Source organism: Diceros bicornis, chromosome 18 (assembly GCF_020826845.1).
Source record: "Diceros bicornis minor isolate mBicDic1 chromosome 18, mDicBic1.mat.cur, whole genome shotgun sequence".
In the NCBI taxonomy this organism is placed as follows: Eukaryota; Metazoa; Chordata; class Mammalia; order Perissodactyla; family Rhinocerotidae; genus Diceros; species Diceros bicornis.
In genome coordinates this window covers 38,013,331-38,027,561 of record NC_080757.1, presented here as the reverse complement: position 1 = coordinate 38,027,561, position 14,231 = coordinate 38,013,331, and the positions used below count along the sequence as shown (strand labels likewise).

At 58.8% G+C, this 14,231-nt stretch overlaps 3 protein-coding genes across 3 annotated transcripts in view; 1 reads left to right on the top strand and 2 right to left on the bottom strand.

The window, feature by feature from the left end:
• CDK5RAP3 (CDK5 regulatory subunit associated protein 3) overlaps positions 1 to 14,231 on the top strand; it is a 176,174-nt gene that overhangs the window by 59,498 nt on the left and 102,445 nt on the right. The window lies entirely within an intron of this gene.
• On the bottom strand, positions 9 to 4,441 carry SCRN2 (secernin 2). The gene is made up of 8 exons (XM_058560786.1): positions 4,336 to 4,441; positions 3,779 to 3,952; positions 3,298 to 3,479; positions 2,511 to 2,710; positions 1,837 to 2,052; positions 1,528 to 1,693; positions 1,250 to 1,430; positions 9 to 974 (listed from the first exon to the last, which is right to left on the bottom strand). Exons 2-8 carry the CDS (start codon positions 3,950 to 3,952, stop codon positions 816 to 818), a joined length of 1,278 nt encoding a protein of 425 aa, XP_058416769.1. The 5' UTR covers positions 4,336 to 4,441; the 3' UTR covers positions 9 to 815.
• On the bottom strand, positions 7,936 to 14,015 carry SP6 (Sp6 transcription factor). The gene is made up of 2 exons (XM_058560787.1): positions 13,690 to 14,015; positions 7,936 to 11,511 (listed from the first exon to the last, which is right to left on the bottom strand). Exon 2 carries the CDS (start codon positions 11,451 to 11,453, stop codon positions 10,323 to 10,325), a length of 1,131 nt encoding a protein of 376 aa, XP_058416770.1. The 5' UTR covers positions 11,454 to 11,511; positions 13,690 to 14,015; the 3' UTR covers positions 7,936 to 10,322.

Here is a 14,231-nt window from a genome sequence, read left to right as displayed (position 1 = left end):
TTTATAATTTTATTTATTTATTTATTTTCCCCCCAAAACCCCAGTAGATAGTTGTATGTCATAGCTGCACATCCTTCTAGTTGCTTTATGTGGGACGCGGCCTCAGCATGGCCAGAGAAGCAGTGAGTCTGTATGTGCCCAGGATCCGAACCTGGGTCGCCAGCAGCGGAGTGCGCGCACTTAACCACTAAGCCATGGGGCTGGCCCAAGAACAAGTTTCTGATCTTTCAGGAACTACCCAAAGGGCTGTCACCTTCTCAGGCCCCCACCTGGCTTCCTGGCTCCTGAGTAGGCAGGAGGCGGGCATCACCTCGTGGAGCATGCCATCTCCTGGTGGGCACATCTCACTGCCACCCCTGTGGAGTGCCCTTCTGAGGTTCAAGTCAAGGACAAAAAACTCGTGGTTCTAATTCTCCCCCAAATAGAAGCCACCTACTGTGCCAGGTATGATCTTTCATGCACAAACACTCACACACCTGGGGAGGCCACCTCTCCTCAGAGGCCCCTCTGTGTCCTTCACCGTCTAGTCCCATCCCCCAAGTCAGAAGAGTCTGCAGCCCTGCAAGGCAACCAGAGGCCCTGCGGCCAGCTCAGGGCTGCCCTTTGCCCTCACTTGGCTCTCCCACCCCCACTGGACCTGAGATCAAGTTCACTGAACAAGGAAATAAAAGACATTTATTAAGGCAAAGGCTGAGCTGGCCACTCAGAAAAGGCTGAGGCGGGTGAAGGGATTGCCCTGATCCCATTACCCCAGGGTCCTGCACCCATCCCCCAGCCCCCCGCACCCCAGCCCAGGCTGAGAGGAGCTGGGGTGCTCAGGCATACACCTGGCTCTCCCTCTCCACAAAGGCCTGGAAGAGGCCGCCCAGCTCCTGGGGGGGTGGGGTCCACTCCCCAGCCAGCAGCCTCCGCGCAGCCTCCAGGCCTTCCTGCTCCAGATCCCGCTGCTTCTGCTGGAGCTGCTGCCCCCGACCCTGCCCAGGAGAGGTAGAGATGAGCCCCGAGCGCAGAGTCCCAGGAGCTTCCCTCCGGATTAAGGGGGGCATGTCTGCTGTCTTGCACAAGCAGGAGAAAGGACAGACCACCCGACATTCTCCTGGGCAGCTGGCTTTGAAGGGAGAGACCCCTCTCCCCAGCTCTCAAGTTTCTCCACTCCCAGGTCCCCTCATATTTCCAAAGTCCAAGTTGGGGGTGGGGGAGGTGAATCATCCCCGGCTAGGAAGGGTAGCTCCTATTCCCTGGGGGTTACCTGCTCACTCTCCATCAGCCCCAGGGCCACCTGGTGTCCACGGTAGAGAGTGTGCCGGCGATCCACCTGAGTGTGGAATCGGGGCAGGGTCCGAGCAGGGTCCTGTGCTCCAAAAGTGGGGGAGAGCACCTGGGGGGCCTGGGCTGCCCCCACCCCAAAGATGAAAGGTTTGAACACTGACCTAAGGGGACACGGATGGAAGGATCGAGGGCTATCACACTCCTCCATCTCCCCTGCCTGGCACGCTCCCCAGCCTTCCCCACCCTCATTCCTCTCACCTGGAAGGGTCTGGTGTGGCAGTGAGGAAGTGAACGCAGGGCTGTGTGGGATCCCGGGGCAGGATGGACACCATGCTGGCCGTGGTGCGGAAGCCTCCAGAGTCCATACAGATGCCACTCTCCTTGTTCCTGAGGATGCCCATCATCACCTCTGCCGTGATGTCCCCTGCCAAGGAGGACTGGGTGAGGCGCCTCCAGGGCAGAGACGGGACCCCTGGCCTCAGACCGAGCCTCCCGAAGCTGCGGAAGCGGAGAGAGGCTGGCATGGCTGTGGCTTCCTGGACCCCCACCCCCCGCCCACCCACTGACCTTGCTGCTGCTGCAGCAGCTCCTGCCCTGCCCGGACGCGGGCCTTGGCGGCCTCCATGCGCACGGGCTGCTGGGTCAGGGAGAAGACCTGAGCGAAGTCAAAGGTGCTCTGCCCACCCCACCAGCCCTGGGCCCGGGCATGGGTCCGAAGCTCAGGGTGTTCTGCCGAGATGTCCGTGCCGATGCTCAGCTGGTTGGAGATGTTGCGGGCCCCCTCTGTGGAGGAGATGGGGATTGCTCATGTATCATTAAGCACCTATTCTGTGCCAGGCGCTAGGCTACGTGCTGAGAACATGATGGTGAGAACAGACCTGCCCTCATGGAGGGGGAGACAGACAGAACAGTCACAGAAATAAATGCGAGCTTGCAACCGTGGTGAGTGTGATCAAGAAGAGGTGACTGCTTGCATGTAAGGGGGAAACCTGACCACCAGGAAGTCCAGGAGGGCTCCCCAGAGGAAGCGGCAGGCTAGAGCACAAGAGGACTTAACCAAGTGAAGGGGGGAGGATAAGTTCCCTTGTGGGCTCGTTTCCCATCTCCCTGGATGTCCCCCCAACCCGAGAGGTTTGCATCTGATTCGGGCCTCCCCTGGCCCCGCCATCTTTCCCACTCCCTCCCAAGGCTGGCAATAGGGGAACACCTCTGGGAGGCCAGACCCATGCCAGGATCCTCACCCTGGATCCTCTGTGCAGCCCACAGCCTCCCTGCCGTCTCCAGCACCCACGCCTCAGTCCGGTCGGCCAGCAGGAAGGTGTTGTGGTAGCAGAATGGTGTGGGGTCCTCTCGGCACCTGCCCCCCTGCCCGTAGCGCTCCAACAAGCCTGTGATCACGTGCACAGCCTCCTGGGCTGAGCTGCTCCGTTCTAAAGCCAGCCTGGCACAAAGAGAGGTCCAGAGGATAGAAGGGCGATGGGGGATCAGTGGCTGATGGCAGGAGCTCCAGGGGACAGAAGAGGCCCAGAGCAGTTTGATGACAGGCCCAAGTCACACAGAAAATCTGCCCACATTGGTTGTATTCAGCACAGTTAGGCCAGTGGTTTTCAAGCTATCTCCGAGGCTTCCATGAAAAGGTCTGAAACATAGCCTTGGGGAGACACATGTCCTGAGCCCCCAACCTCTCTTCAATCAGAGCTGCTCCACTTTATTGGTTTTTATAAATCAGGACTCTACATGAGATTTCATTTGAAAAAATTTACTTCTGTTGAAAGAAAAATTAAAACCACTGCAGTATTTCTGGGCCAGCAGAGGCCCAGAGGTGGCCACATCTGTTAGCTTCCTACCAGACTGTGGAGATGGGGCCAGGAGAGAGGAGGGGCAGGGGCGGCCTCCTGGGTGAGGACAAGGTGGGTGGAAGAGAGGCCCTTGTGAACCAGGCTTCGGGGAGGGGAGGATGACCTGGGTCAGTACTCAGCCCCCAGACTTCCCGTGTGTGGAAAAGATGAGGGAGGGCGGGGTCCGCACCTGAGTAGATCCATGCCCAGCAGGGCTTCCCCCTCCCCAACGGGCTCCTTGGTCCACACGGCTTCGTTGCCAATACAAACACCATGCTCATTGGCGCCCATCTCAGCCCCCCACAGCCAAGAAGGGCGGCTCAGGATCACAGCGTGGGTCTTCGACACCTGCTCCACCTCAATGTAGGTGCACTGTGGGTAAAGGAGGAGAAAGGGAGAATCCACTCAGAAAGGGGGAGGGACCTACAAAGTGCTGGCACTGTACCAGTCACCTTAGCTCTTTGAGGAAGGTCTTATTAGTCCCATTTTACAGATGAGGAAACAGGTCAACAGAGGTTAAATAACAGGCTAGGTCCAGATTGGTAGACTCGAAGCTCATGCTCTTTCCACCACATCTGGCGGCTTCCCAGGTGTGGGGAGCAGAGGAGGAAAGTTTTAGAAGAATGCCTAGATCTGCCACACCTCCTGGCACCCCATAAAGCCTAACCCACCTGGAGCTGGCTCCCAGGAATGTGAGTGCCTGCTGGTATAAACACCACCTCCTGCACTTCGTCCCGGGGTCGGTCAGAGTTCTTGGCAAAGATCACGGCTGGGATGGCAGAGGCAGGGGGCACTGAGACAAAGCAGTCGCAGGAACATGGTGGGTCAGGGCCCGATGATGCCATCTGGGGAGACGTAGGAATAAGCGTGTCTCTCCCATGCCACCTCTCCACCTCCTGGCCACGGCGGAGTCCTAGGGAGCCTCTCTCTCACGATGTGCAAAGACGCTCCGGGAAGACACTGCCCTTGGTTTCTGGACCCTCAGCACCCCACGCACACTCTACGCAGGGCAAGTGCAACGGAGGCACCCACTCTCTCCCCAAGCTCCAGGCTTGGGAGTCAGCAGGCAGGCGCAGACCCTGCACGTGAGGGCCCTGCCCTACTGGAAGTCCTGGACCCTCGGCGCAGTCGTGGCACCATCTCCCTTGCTACCCAACCCCTCTCCAAAAGTCTCATGCCCCTCTTCTGTCCACCCCTTCTGGCTTCCCCAATACTGTATGCCCCTCACCCTGTCTCCCTCCAAGATCCCCAGCTTGGTCCCGAGCACTACCGCCTCCGCTGCGGGTCAGGTCTGTCCCATTGGGCGGAGACTCCCAGGTGACCTGGAAGGCCTTGCCCAGGGGCGGAGCCGGAACAGAGCACCTGCAGTTCTGCCGTTTTCCACCAGGGTGCGCGCCAGCACCACTTCTTGCAGCGGCTTTCCAAGTCCTGCCTGGCTCCCTGCCCTTCCCGGTGCAGCTTTCAGGCCAGATAAAGGCTGGAACTAATCCGTGGGCTCCTGCACTGAGGTCACTGCAGGGAGCTGGAGCTGGGGGTGGAAAGGAGTCTACGTGAAAGGGAAGGAAAGAAAAACTGGGCTCATTTGTTAGAGAGCAGGGACCGCTGGGGCATCTGGAGATTAAGGAAGGACTCAGCTACTTGCGTCTTGATTTGAATTCCCAAGACACAATCCCAGGTTGATGTCTGGGAGTAGGGTGGGGGGAATAAGACCTACAAGAGTAGTGAGGCCAGGAGGTGTAGGGATAACTTAAGTTAATGCATTTTTTTGAAAAGGCACATATACACAAAATCATCCAACCCCCAAAAAGCCTATTCTGCCCTGCAGTGCTCAAACTCACAGAAGGAAAGCTTTGAAAGGAAATTTGGAAATTTTCTAGTCCAAAGATTTGGTGCCTTTACATATAGTGAAACTGAAACAGCAAAGGAGAAGTCTTGGCCAAAGGGGGCACACATCAGTGCCGAGCTGGACTCTGATCCCAAATGTTCTGATTTCTGGGTCATTTTCCTCTATTAACCATCTCCCTAACCAGCATGTAAGCAAATGCATCTCATACCCTTATGCTCCATGGAGCTCCAGGAATGGGGGAAAGGAGACACTGCAGATTATCTACTTCTCCCACATCCATCCTGCCAACCAATCAGACTGCTGCTCAGAGTCCTGGCCACAGCTTGCGGTCACTCCCGGGATGGGAATAAAGGCAGAGGCCAAGGCTTCCCCAGGAGGCAGGCTGGTGTGCTGGGTGATGGCCAGAGGAAACCTGCCAGATAAGGGTGTTGAGGGATCTGAAATGTGAGATATTTCCTAATTGCCTCCAGGTATACAAGGCTGACTCCTAAGAGGATGCTGTCTCTAGGGAGACAGGCTTCACTTTCAGAAAGGGGACTGCTACTTGCAGAGAAGAATGACCTAGAAGCTGGGCTGGAGGCAGAGAAGAGCATCACTTGGAACTCTGGCATCTCATATTGCTTCTGCTACGGATCTACGGGGTCTCTCTGGGCAGTAGCTTTCCCTGAGAGGGCCTCCGTCTTCCCGGTGGGGAAATGAAGGCATTGGACTAGATCAGTGGTTCTCAACCATGCGGAAGGTGAGGAGGGATTATCTTTCAACCACGCAACACCCACTGCACAGCATAATACTTTAATACGATTTAATACAAAGTGTCCTCGGACTGCCAGCATCAGCATCATCTGGTAGCTTGTGAAAAATGCAGAATCTCGGGCCCCACCTCGGACCTACTGGACCAGAAGCTGCGTGTTAACTGGACTCCGAGGGGTAAAGTTTGAGAAGCATTGCTCTAATACACCCCCAAATGACATAACTTGGTGGGGTATTGGGGAGTGAATCGAGGTCTCTTGAAAAACTCCATGGGTGATTCTAATATGCCGTCTACCAGGTGGGAACAACTAGGCTACTTGATTCCTAAGGTTCTCATATCTCCACTGCTAGGATGCTGAGCAGTCAGGCTCACTAGGATTAATGGGTAAGAGAAGGCTGCTTTGGGTGTGATGTCCAGAGGGGTCGTAAACTTGCCACTGGATGTCATTCCAGAAGCAAACAGCAAGGCTGTGTGCTGACCCAGAGGAGCCTGCAGGAAAGCCGGTTTGCCTCCTGCACTTCCCCAGCTGCCCGCTGTGGGGCAGGAACAGGCAGGAGGAGAGGTGTGGGCCGGCCGCAGCACAGCCCCAGGCTGCAGTTCCCAGGCTGCCTTCTCCTCTGTCACTTTCTTGGTCCTGATTTCACTCACCCACCCTAGAGGGATTCTACTCCCACTTCCCAGGAGAGGAGATGGCAGCTTAGAGAGGTCACCCAGAGGGTCAGCCCAGATGTTCTGATTTCCCTAACTACCTCCCAGCCCCTCCAGGATTGTCTTGCCAGGGGCGCCAGATCTGAGGGGTCAAAAGTGGCCTTGGGCTCCGTCGGGGGGGCCAGGCCAGCCAGGCAGCATTGCTGCCAGGGCGAGCAGCGAGCAAAGCAAGCGTCAGAGCCCCACCAAAGGCCCCCGCTAAGAATGCAGGTCAGCGGGAGGAGCTGCAAGGGGAGGAGGGAGGCCAGCCCTGCCCAGACAGGCCCAGCCGGCCCCACAGCTGCCCTCTTGTCCCTGGGCGCAGCGAGAGGGGAAAGGAGGAGAGGACTCGCCAGGCTCCCCCAGAACCAGGAAGACAAAAGAGGCACCCCAGCGGGTGGGGCATGCACGAGGTCCCTGGAACACATGCTGGTTCTTCTTCCTCCCAGACTTCTAAATCTAGGAGCAGATGGAAACACACAGTTGGCCCCCTAGACCAGTCCGGGTTTCCCTATAACCCTAAACCATTCTGATGCCCCCATCCCAAGGTGGCCTTAAACTTTATGACCCCAGACTCTCCCAAACAAGTGATGGGATGGGCCAACCTGGGTACCAGATTTGGCTCCGAGAAATTGGGTTAGGGTTAAAGCGGAAGAGATAGGAATCCCACTAAGGGAAAATAATAATTTTGGCCAAAATGTAGGATGGGAATGTGAAAGAACACAATAACCTACCCTGTCCCCTTGGAGCCAAAAACTGATCCTCCTTCAACCTTCCCAGCTTTGGGGCTCTGGAGTCGCAGTTTTTAACTCATTTGACATGAATTAGGTACCAACTGCGTAGCGGGCATTGGGCAACCTGGGAAAGTGTGTACGGATGGGCATTTCTGCAGAGCTGAGGGGGACCGATGGGGCCGGCAAGGGTACATTGGTGCACTCTGTGGTTGTGTAACTGTGGCAGGTCTCTAGCTAGGAGTTGCAGTACGAGCCTTTCCCTCATACTTTCCAGCTGGGCGGGGGCCCATCAGATATCTTGGCTGCCTTTCATCGCCTTGTCCCTGATAGGGATCATCCTGGGTGAAGAAATCGCTGTCAGTCACCCCCACCTCACTCACAGCCAGAGGGACCGATTGACACAAACACACACCCCCATGGGGGCGGGGTGAGGGAGCCAAGAGGCCGGCTATCTCTGGGAAGGAGGGAACCAGCGTTTTTGGCAGGGGAGGGGAAAGAGGAGGCTTGTATGTAGAGAAGGAAGGAAATATCTAGGACCTTCTCATCTCCACAGGTGAAGATCAGGGAGGGACAGTCAGCCCAGCCATCAACCCCCAGGGAGCTCCTCCCTCCTTCTGCACCAACCACCTCCGGGGCAAGATCAGACCCTTCAATCAGCTCAGCTCTGCTCCACACAAAGGGAGGTGAGGCTGCCCAGGGCTGCAGGATCAAAGGGAAGTGTCCACCCCACCCTGCAGCTGGCCTGGTCCTCACTGCTGAGGGACACTGAGTCAAAAAGGAAACCCAGCTGGAAGACAAATGAAGCAATGATGTGGTTGATGCCTTTATTATGACATAAAAAACACAGGCTATTTCTTCTTCCTCCTCCCCCCACCCCCCAAAGTGGGTTCACAGCAGTTAAAGAAAAAAATAATCCTACATTTCTCCTCTAGGGGGCTGCCTAGAAGGGGGTAGACAGCCAAGCAACCTAGATCTATAGAAGGGGAGCAGAAGAACACCTATCCAAAGCCCTCACCCTCACACCTTAGAGCTTGGGGCCTCTATGGCGGGAACATCCATGTCCCCCCACCACCACCATCCATTCGGGAGTTCCCCTTAGAATGGTCACTGGGAAAGGCTGTCCTGGTGGCACAGGGAGGGGGTGACTGGTTTCGATGGGTGGAGGAGAAGGCATCCCACACTCATGGTGCCCTCCCTCTCTCCCCCTCTCCACCTGGCCAGGCAACCTGCAGGCCCTGGCAACTCACTCCGGCCCCCAACCCTCTCAGCAGGGAAAGGGACCTCGAGGCGGGTTGGCAGGAGGTAGGGAAAAGAGGGAGCATAAAGAAAAAACATTACTTAAAACTACCCCAGGCCCATGAGTCCCTCAGGAAGAGTCACCCCGTCCCTTTTAAGAAGGGGTCTCTGCTACACAAACACCCACCCAGATCCCAGCCCCACTTCCCATAGAGCTCCTAGTCCTTGGACTGGGCTCCAGCATCCCCAAGGGAGGAAGTAACGCTGTGGGCCTAGGCCCCAGGAACTTGGATGGGGTGAACAAGATGGGGTCTCCCTGGCTGGAGACCCCAGGCTCAGTAGAGAAACACACACACAGGTACACACAACATGCACACACACATGCCCTAATATTAAATAAAATACCCTTTGCTTATAACTTAAAAATCAATACACAACTAATCCTGGCATAGGGCTCTGGGTGGAGAAAGAGGGGCAGGGGGAAGGGGAGGTGGGGGGAATCTTAAGACCCGGGCCTGGAGCCTGGGAAAGTCCAGACCCCTCCCCTATCAGCTTCTTGCCCTTTGCCTGGCTCAGCCTCTGCTGGGCTTCTCCCCTCCCCCATTCCCCACTCCATGATCACAAGCAGGGTGCATTTGTAGCATCTAAAGAAGGGAACAGGGACAGCTTCCTGGGCATCACCTCAGAAGGCAGACCCCTTCCAGTGGGAGAACAACTGCTTCATAGGGAAGGGGAGTTTCCCCCGTGAGATGAGATGGAGAGGAAGGAGCTCCTAAGGCACACTCTACAGGAGGGGCAAGGCTTGCAGGTGGCAGGGAAAGGGGAGGGTTACGCTAAAGAAAGTGGGGCTTAGTTTCTCAGAGAGCAGGAGATGCTGGGCAGGGGCAGAGTCCTCCACTCTGAGTGGGAACCGCTGGAGGTCCCCCTGCTGGGAAACCCCCACCTACCCCCAACCCACCAAGGTAACCCACCTCCTCCCACCCCTAAGGGGAAGGTGAACGCTGGGGGACCTAGGATGAGGAACGACATCAATTCTAGAGCAGGGGCTTCTGGCTGCCTCGAAAGCCTACGTGGGGTAGCAGATAGGGAATGCGGACAATTGAACTTTATTTTTTATAAAGACCAAGAGTTAAGGACTGAATCCGGGTTAGAGAGGGAAGGGGTTAGTTCCTTACATTCCCCCAACAAATCTCCTTCTCCCATTTTAGAAGGGGACTTCCTTGCTCACCGCCCACCACCACCACCAACTCTCTCATCCACCCCACAGCTCTGGCTGGGAGGCTGTGGGATTCTAGCCCTCTTCCCCTCTTCCTTCATGGCTACAGCAGACTGGGTCTGGAAGGCTTAATAAGGAGGCGCATCAAAGGAGTTATTTCTACAGCAGAAACCTCCCAGCCAGATAGAGACCCCTCCCTAAGGGGGACCCACAGCCTCCTCTACCCCATCTCAACCCTCCCTCCGGAAACCCCAGGGGTAGAAGCACTATAAGGGGGATGAAAGGGACCCGGGCCGCAGGGCGGTTCCGGAGGCGCTTTTATGTCCCGGTTCCCAGGCGCTAAGGACGTGTCCAGACAGCTACCCTCAGCGCCCGGGGCGGGCCCACTCCTCTCTGCTCCGGGGACGCGCCGTTTCCTCCAGCCGGTCCCCTCCGCCCTCCAGCCGCGGTAGGGGTACCCCACCCCAACCTCCCAGCCCGGGGCCGTGAGTGAAATAGTGAGGCAGGGGAGAACAGAGGGGCATGCGCAGCTCCTCCCCGCCCAGCCAGTCAAACGCGTCCGGTCCAGCCCCAGAGACTAAAACACCCCTAGTGCCCCCTCTCCCTGACCCGGCACCACTTTTCCTCCCCCTCAATAAATAACCACCTTCTCCTCATACTCCAGCCGCCCCCCAAGGGCATCAGGCCAAGGGGCTCTCTTCCAATGCCCCCAGGGGAGACCAGCGGGGAGGCGGTACCGAGGAGCTCAGTTGGGGGGAGCCGCGCTGCCCTCGGCCTCCCGCTTGCCTTTGCCCCCTGGGGGCTCCACCGCTCCGCCCGCCTTGCCCTCGCCGGTGGCCGCCCCGGCAGCCTCCTCCTTGGCGCCCTCGTGGGTTTTCATGTGTTTGGCCAGGTGGTCGCTGCGCATGAAGACACGGCTGCAGACCGCACAGGGGAACTTCTTGGTGCCCGTGTGGGTCTGGAGGTGGCGCTGCAGCTCGTCGGAGCGCGTGAAGCGCTTGCCGCAGAAGAGCCAGTTGCACACGAAGGGACGGTCGCCGCTGTGCCAGCGCAGGTGCGCCTTCAGGTGCGATGTCTTGGCGTAGGCTTTCCCGCAGCCCGGGATGTGGCAATTGTGCAAATGCTTCTTCTTGCCCCCATCGGGCCCGCACGGAGCCCCCAGTCGCTCCGCCTCCAGGCAGTTGGGGCAGCGGCACACGGTCTGGCCTGAGCTGCGGGGCACTGACCGCCGGGAGCCTTTGGGCCGTGCCGCCCCGTCCAGACTGGAATCCAGCCCCTGGGACTCCGGGGCGGCCGCTTCCAAGGCCTTAGCCCCGTCGGGAGGCCCCAGGAGGTGCTGCCCTCCGGCGGCTGGGAGGAGGTGATGAGGGTGGGGGTGGGGCGGCGGGGCACAAAGCTGGTGGTCTCCGACGTAGCCCCCCAAGCCAGCCTGAAGCGCCCCGGGGTGGCCAGGTGAGGTCAGCGCGCCCTGAGTGTGGGGGAGGTCCATCCAGCTAGTGCCCGGATGAAGGTCCCACCACGAGCCATCCTCAGTGCCTGGGTGAGTCGGCCGGAACCATGATTCGTAATGGTGTGACATGTCCGGCTGCAGGAGCTTGGAGAAGGGTCCCGGGGCCAAGGGACTGTCGCTTTCCAGGTCCTCGCAGGTTACCCGAGAGGAGGCCCCCGGCAGCTCATAGCCCTGTGAGAAGTCCACCTCCGGGCCCAGCGGGAGGCTCTGCAGCTCTCCAGGCTGCAGCGGGGAGGGGTAGTCCCCGGCCTCCGGGCTCGTGTGGCCCTGGTACGTCTGGAGGGGCTGCAGGTCGAGGCGCGGCGGCGAGGCGTGAGGCGCGTCCGTGTGCTGGCTGCCCAAAGAGCCGCAGACAGCGGTTAGCATTGCCGGGATCCGGGGTGGGGTGGGGGACAGGGACGGTCAGGGGCACCTCAGGTGGGACCTAAAGGAGGCAAAGAAGAGGTGAAGTGAGGAAAGTAACCAGCTCGCTTTCAGTCCTAACCCAGATCCCCTCCCTGCAAAGCGCTCCTCTCCCGTCCCCAGGTGAAAAAGAGGAAGGCATCCCTGGGTTGACTGAAGATCAGCTAAGAGAATTTGGGAGTGCTAGGAAGGGTTGAGGGTGAGAGGTTCTCAGCCAAGGGCAGAAGATGATGGCAGTCTACCTTCCCCTCGGTGGCCCCTTCTATAGGACCCAGCTCCTCTCCCAGGCTGGTAAGCCCAGAGACCCTACCTACAGTACAGCTAAAACCATCCCCACACCAGCTGCCCAGGCCAGCGAAAGGGGCAGTGAGTGGCATTTCCTCCTGGCGGATCTGCTGTCAGCCCAAATGGAGGATCTAGACCCATCTCAGCTTACCCAGTTTAACTCAGGACACTAATGGGGAGAGGGAGGTGGTCCGTTTCTGAAACTCAAAGCTTAGGTGACCTGACATCCCAAAGCCCAAAGCCGGTTCTGAGATTTTGGAGAAAGAGCCCTCATTCCATCCTTGTGGCATGCTCAGTGAGGAAGAGCATTTCACAGCTCTACACCACTCCCCTCAGCGCCCTGCCTGGCTGGGCCAACTCAGCCCCACCAAACCCACTCCCACGCCTGGCCCCCACCCCTTTCCCTCAGGCGGGGACTTCACCTCCTTGGGGTGCAGCTGCAGTGCAGTTTCCGGGAGACTTCTCCCACCAGAGAAAGCTAAGCCCCCTTCCCTGTTCTTGTCCACACTGGTGCCAGACAGCTACTCATGCCCTCCTCCAATCTAGGGGGACCCAGATGTGAAGCTGGGAGGGGTCAGCTTCCCCAGAGAGGGGAGTCAGCCAGAGGAGAGCTTACCAGCAAGCTCAGGAAAGTAAAACTGCCAGCCCCTTAAGGGATACAGGGTCAGAGTGGATAAGCGGAGGGCAACAGGAAACGCCAGCATCTCAGAAATTAAGAGGAAAAGTGACCTAAAGAGATTATATAAGGGGGTGCAGTCTAGGCATGGATCATTTTTAGGAGCTCCCCAGATGATTCTACTATACAGCCAAGTGCTGAGAACCACTGCTTCAGGCCAACCCTCTTATTTTAAAAAAGAGGAAACTGAGGCAGTATTTAGAGAAGAGACTTAAGCAAAGACATTCATTTATTCACCAATCAACAAATATGCACTGTGTGTACCTCTGTGAACCAGGTCTCTCCTCTCCTGGTCTGTTACTCTTTCCCCAAATCATTGGGAACCTAAAGACCTCCCCCCTTTCTTGACCACAGATCTGTGACTTGAAGGTCCCCCTCTCCTCAGGACCTCTCCCTAAGGCCGGCGAGCCCAGATGCCTCAGGTGTGAGGTTTGTGTGCTGGAGCCTTCTCTGATGGGGGGGGGCGGGGGACACACAGTGGTTTGGGATAGGGACTTCTTCCCACAGCAGGGCTCAGCTGACCCTTACACCTTCTGCCTCTGGGACCAGGGAGGTGGCCCTGGTAGTCTGGGAGAGGGAGGAAGAGGGGGGCTGGGGCGCCTACTCAGGCTCCTGCCTTACCACAAGAAAGGAGCAGAGTGAAGCAGCAGAAGCGAAGCCTCAGGCACAGGCGGGGCAGCCCAGAAGGGGCTGGGCGGCAGCAATGAGGCCTGGGACCCTAATAGCTTTTGGGGCCTGGGAACTGCCCCAGGGAATAGGGGTGGGGAGCCTAACGACCCAGGCTCCAGATTGGCCTCTCTCCACACAGGGCCAGGGAGCCCAGTCCTGGGATGCAACGGCCGGCCAGCAAGGTTTCTGGAAGGGAGACAGCAGGGCGCGCACTCCCGGCTTCCCGCTCTCCAACGCGGGAAGGAGGGTAGAGACACCCTCCTTCCCCCTTCCGCCGGCTGCCTCTCCCGATCACCGGCGCTCAGGTGGTCAGGACTTCCGTACTCCCGGTCCTCAAGGTTCCAGTCCTCTGGTTGTCCCAGTCGCTCCAGTTTCCCCGGTTTCCAGTCTCCTCGGTCCCTCCAGTCTCTCCCGTCCGCCCAGTTTTTACTCCGCCGGGGCTCTAAGCCCCTCGGATTCTTGAGGACCACCTCCCCCAGGGCCATCGGAAGCTATGGCACGTTCGGGGCGCGTCTTCCCGAGAGGATCCCCGTAGCGCGCACCCCTCGCCGCCCGGACAGGGACTCCTACCTCGAGGCTGCGCTCGGGCTCCGGGCACGGCTGGCTGGCGCGCTACAGATGGGCGCTCATAGGCCCTGCGCGCCGGCGGGCTCTCCACGGCGAGGGCAGGAGCCGAGGGCGAGCCGGGGCCGCGACCAGACCCGGCGGCGGGCGGCGGAGGAGGGGCGGAGAGAGCCGGCGGGAGGGCGGAGGGCGGGCGGGAGCCAGCGAGCGAGCGAGGCCAGCTCCGCCCGTGACTCACCCGCGCTCTCTGCCTTCATCCTCTGCCCTGCGCTCCTTTTTCCCCCGAATTCGCGGCCCCGCCCACCTCACCTGCGGCCGCCTTTAACCCTTGCGGGCTCGGCCGGACGAGAGGCCCAGCCCGGCCTGGCCGGCGAGGAGGGGGCGGGCGGGGAGTGGGGGAGGGATCGCTAACTAGGTCGTCTCCCGCCGCCTCCCTCGCTCCTCCCTCTCCCCTCCAATCTTTGGGCGAGGGGCCTGGGCGGAGTGATTCTCAGGTCCTGAGACCCGCCCCATCGGGTGGAAAACTGCCCTCGAGCTGGCTTGGTCTG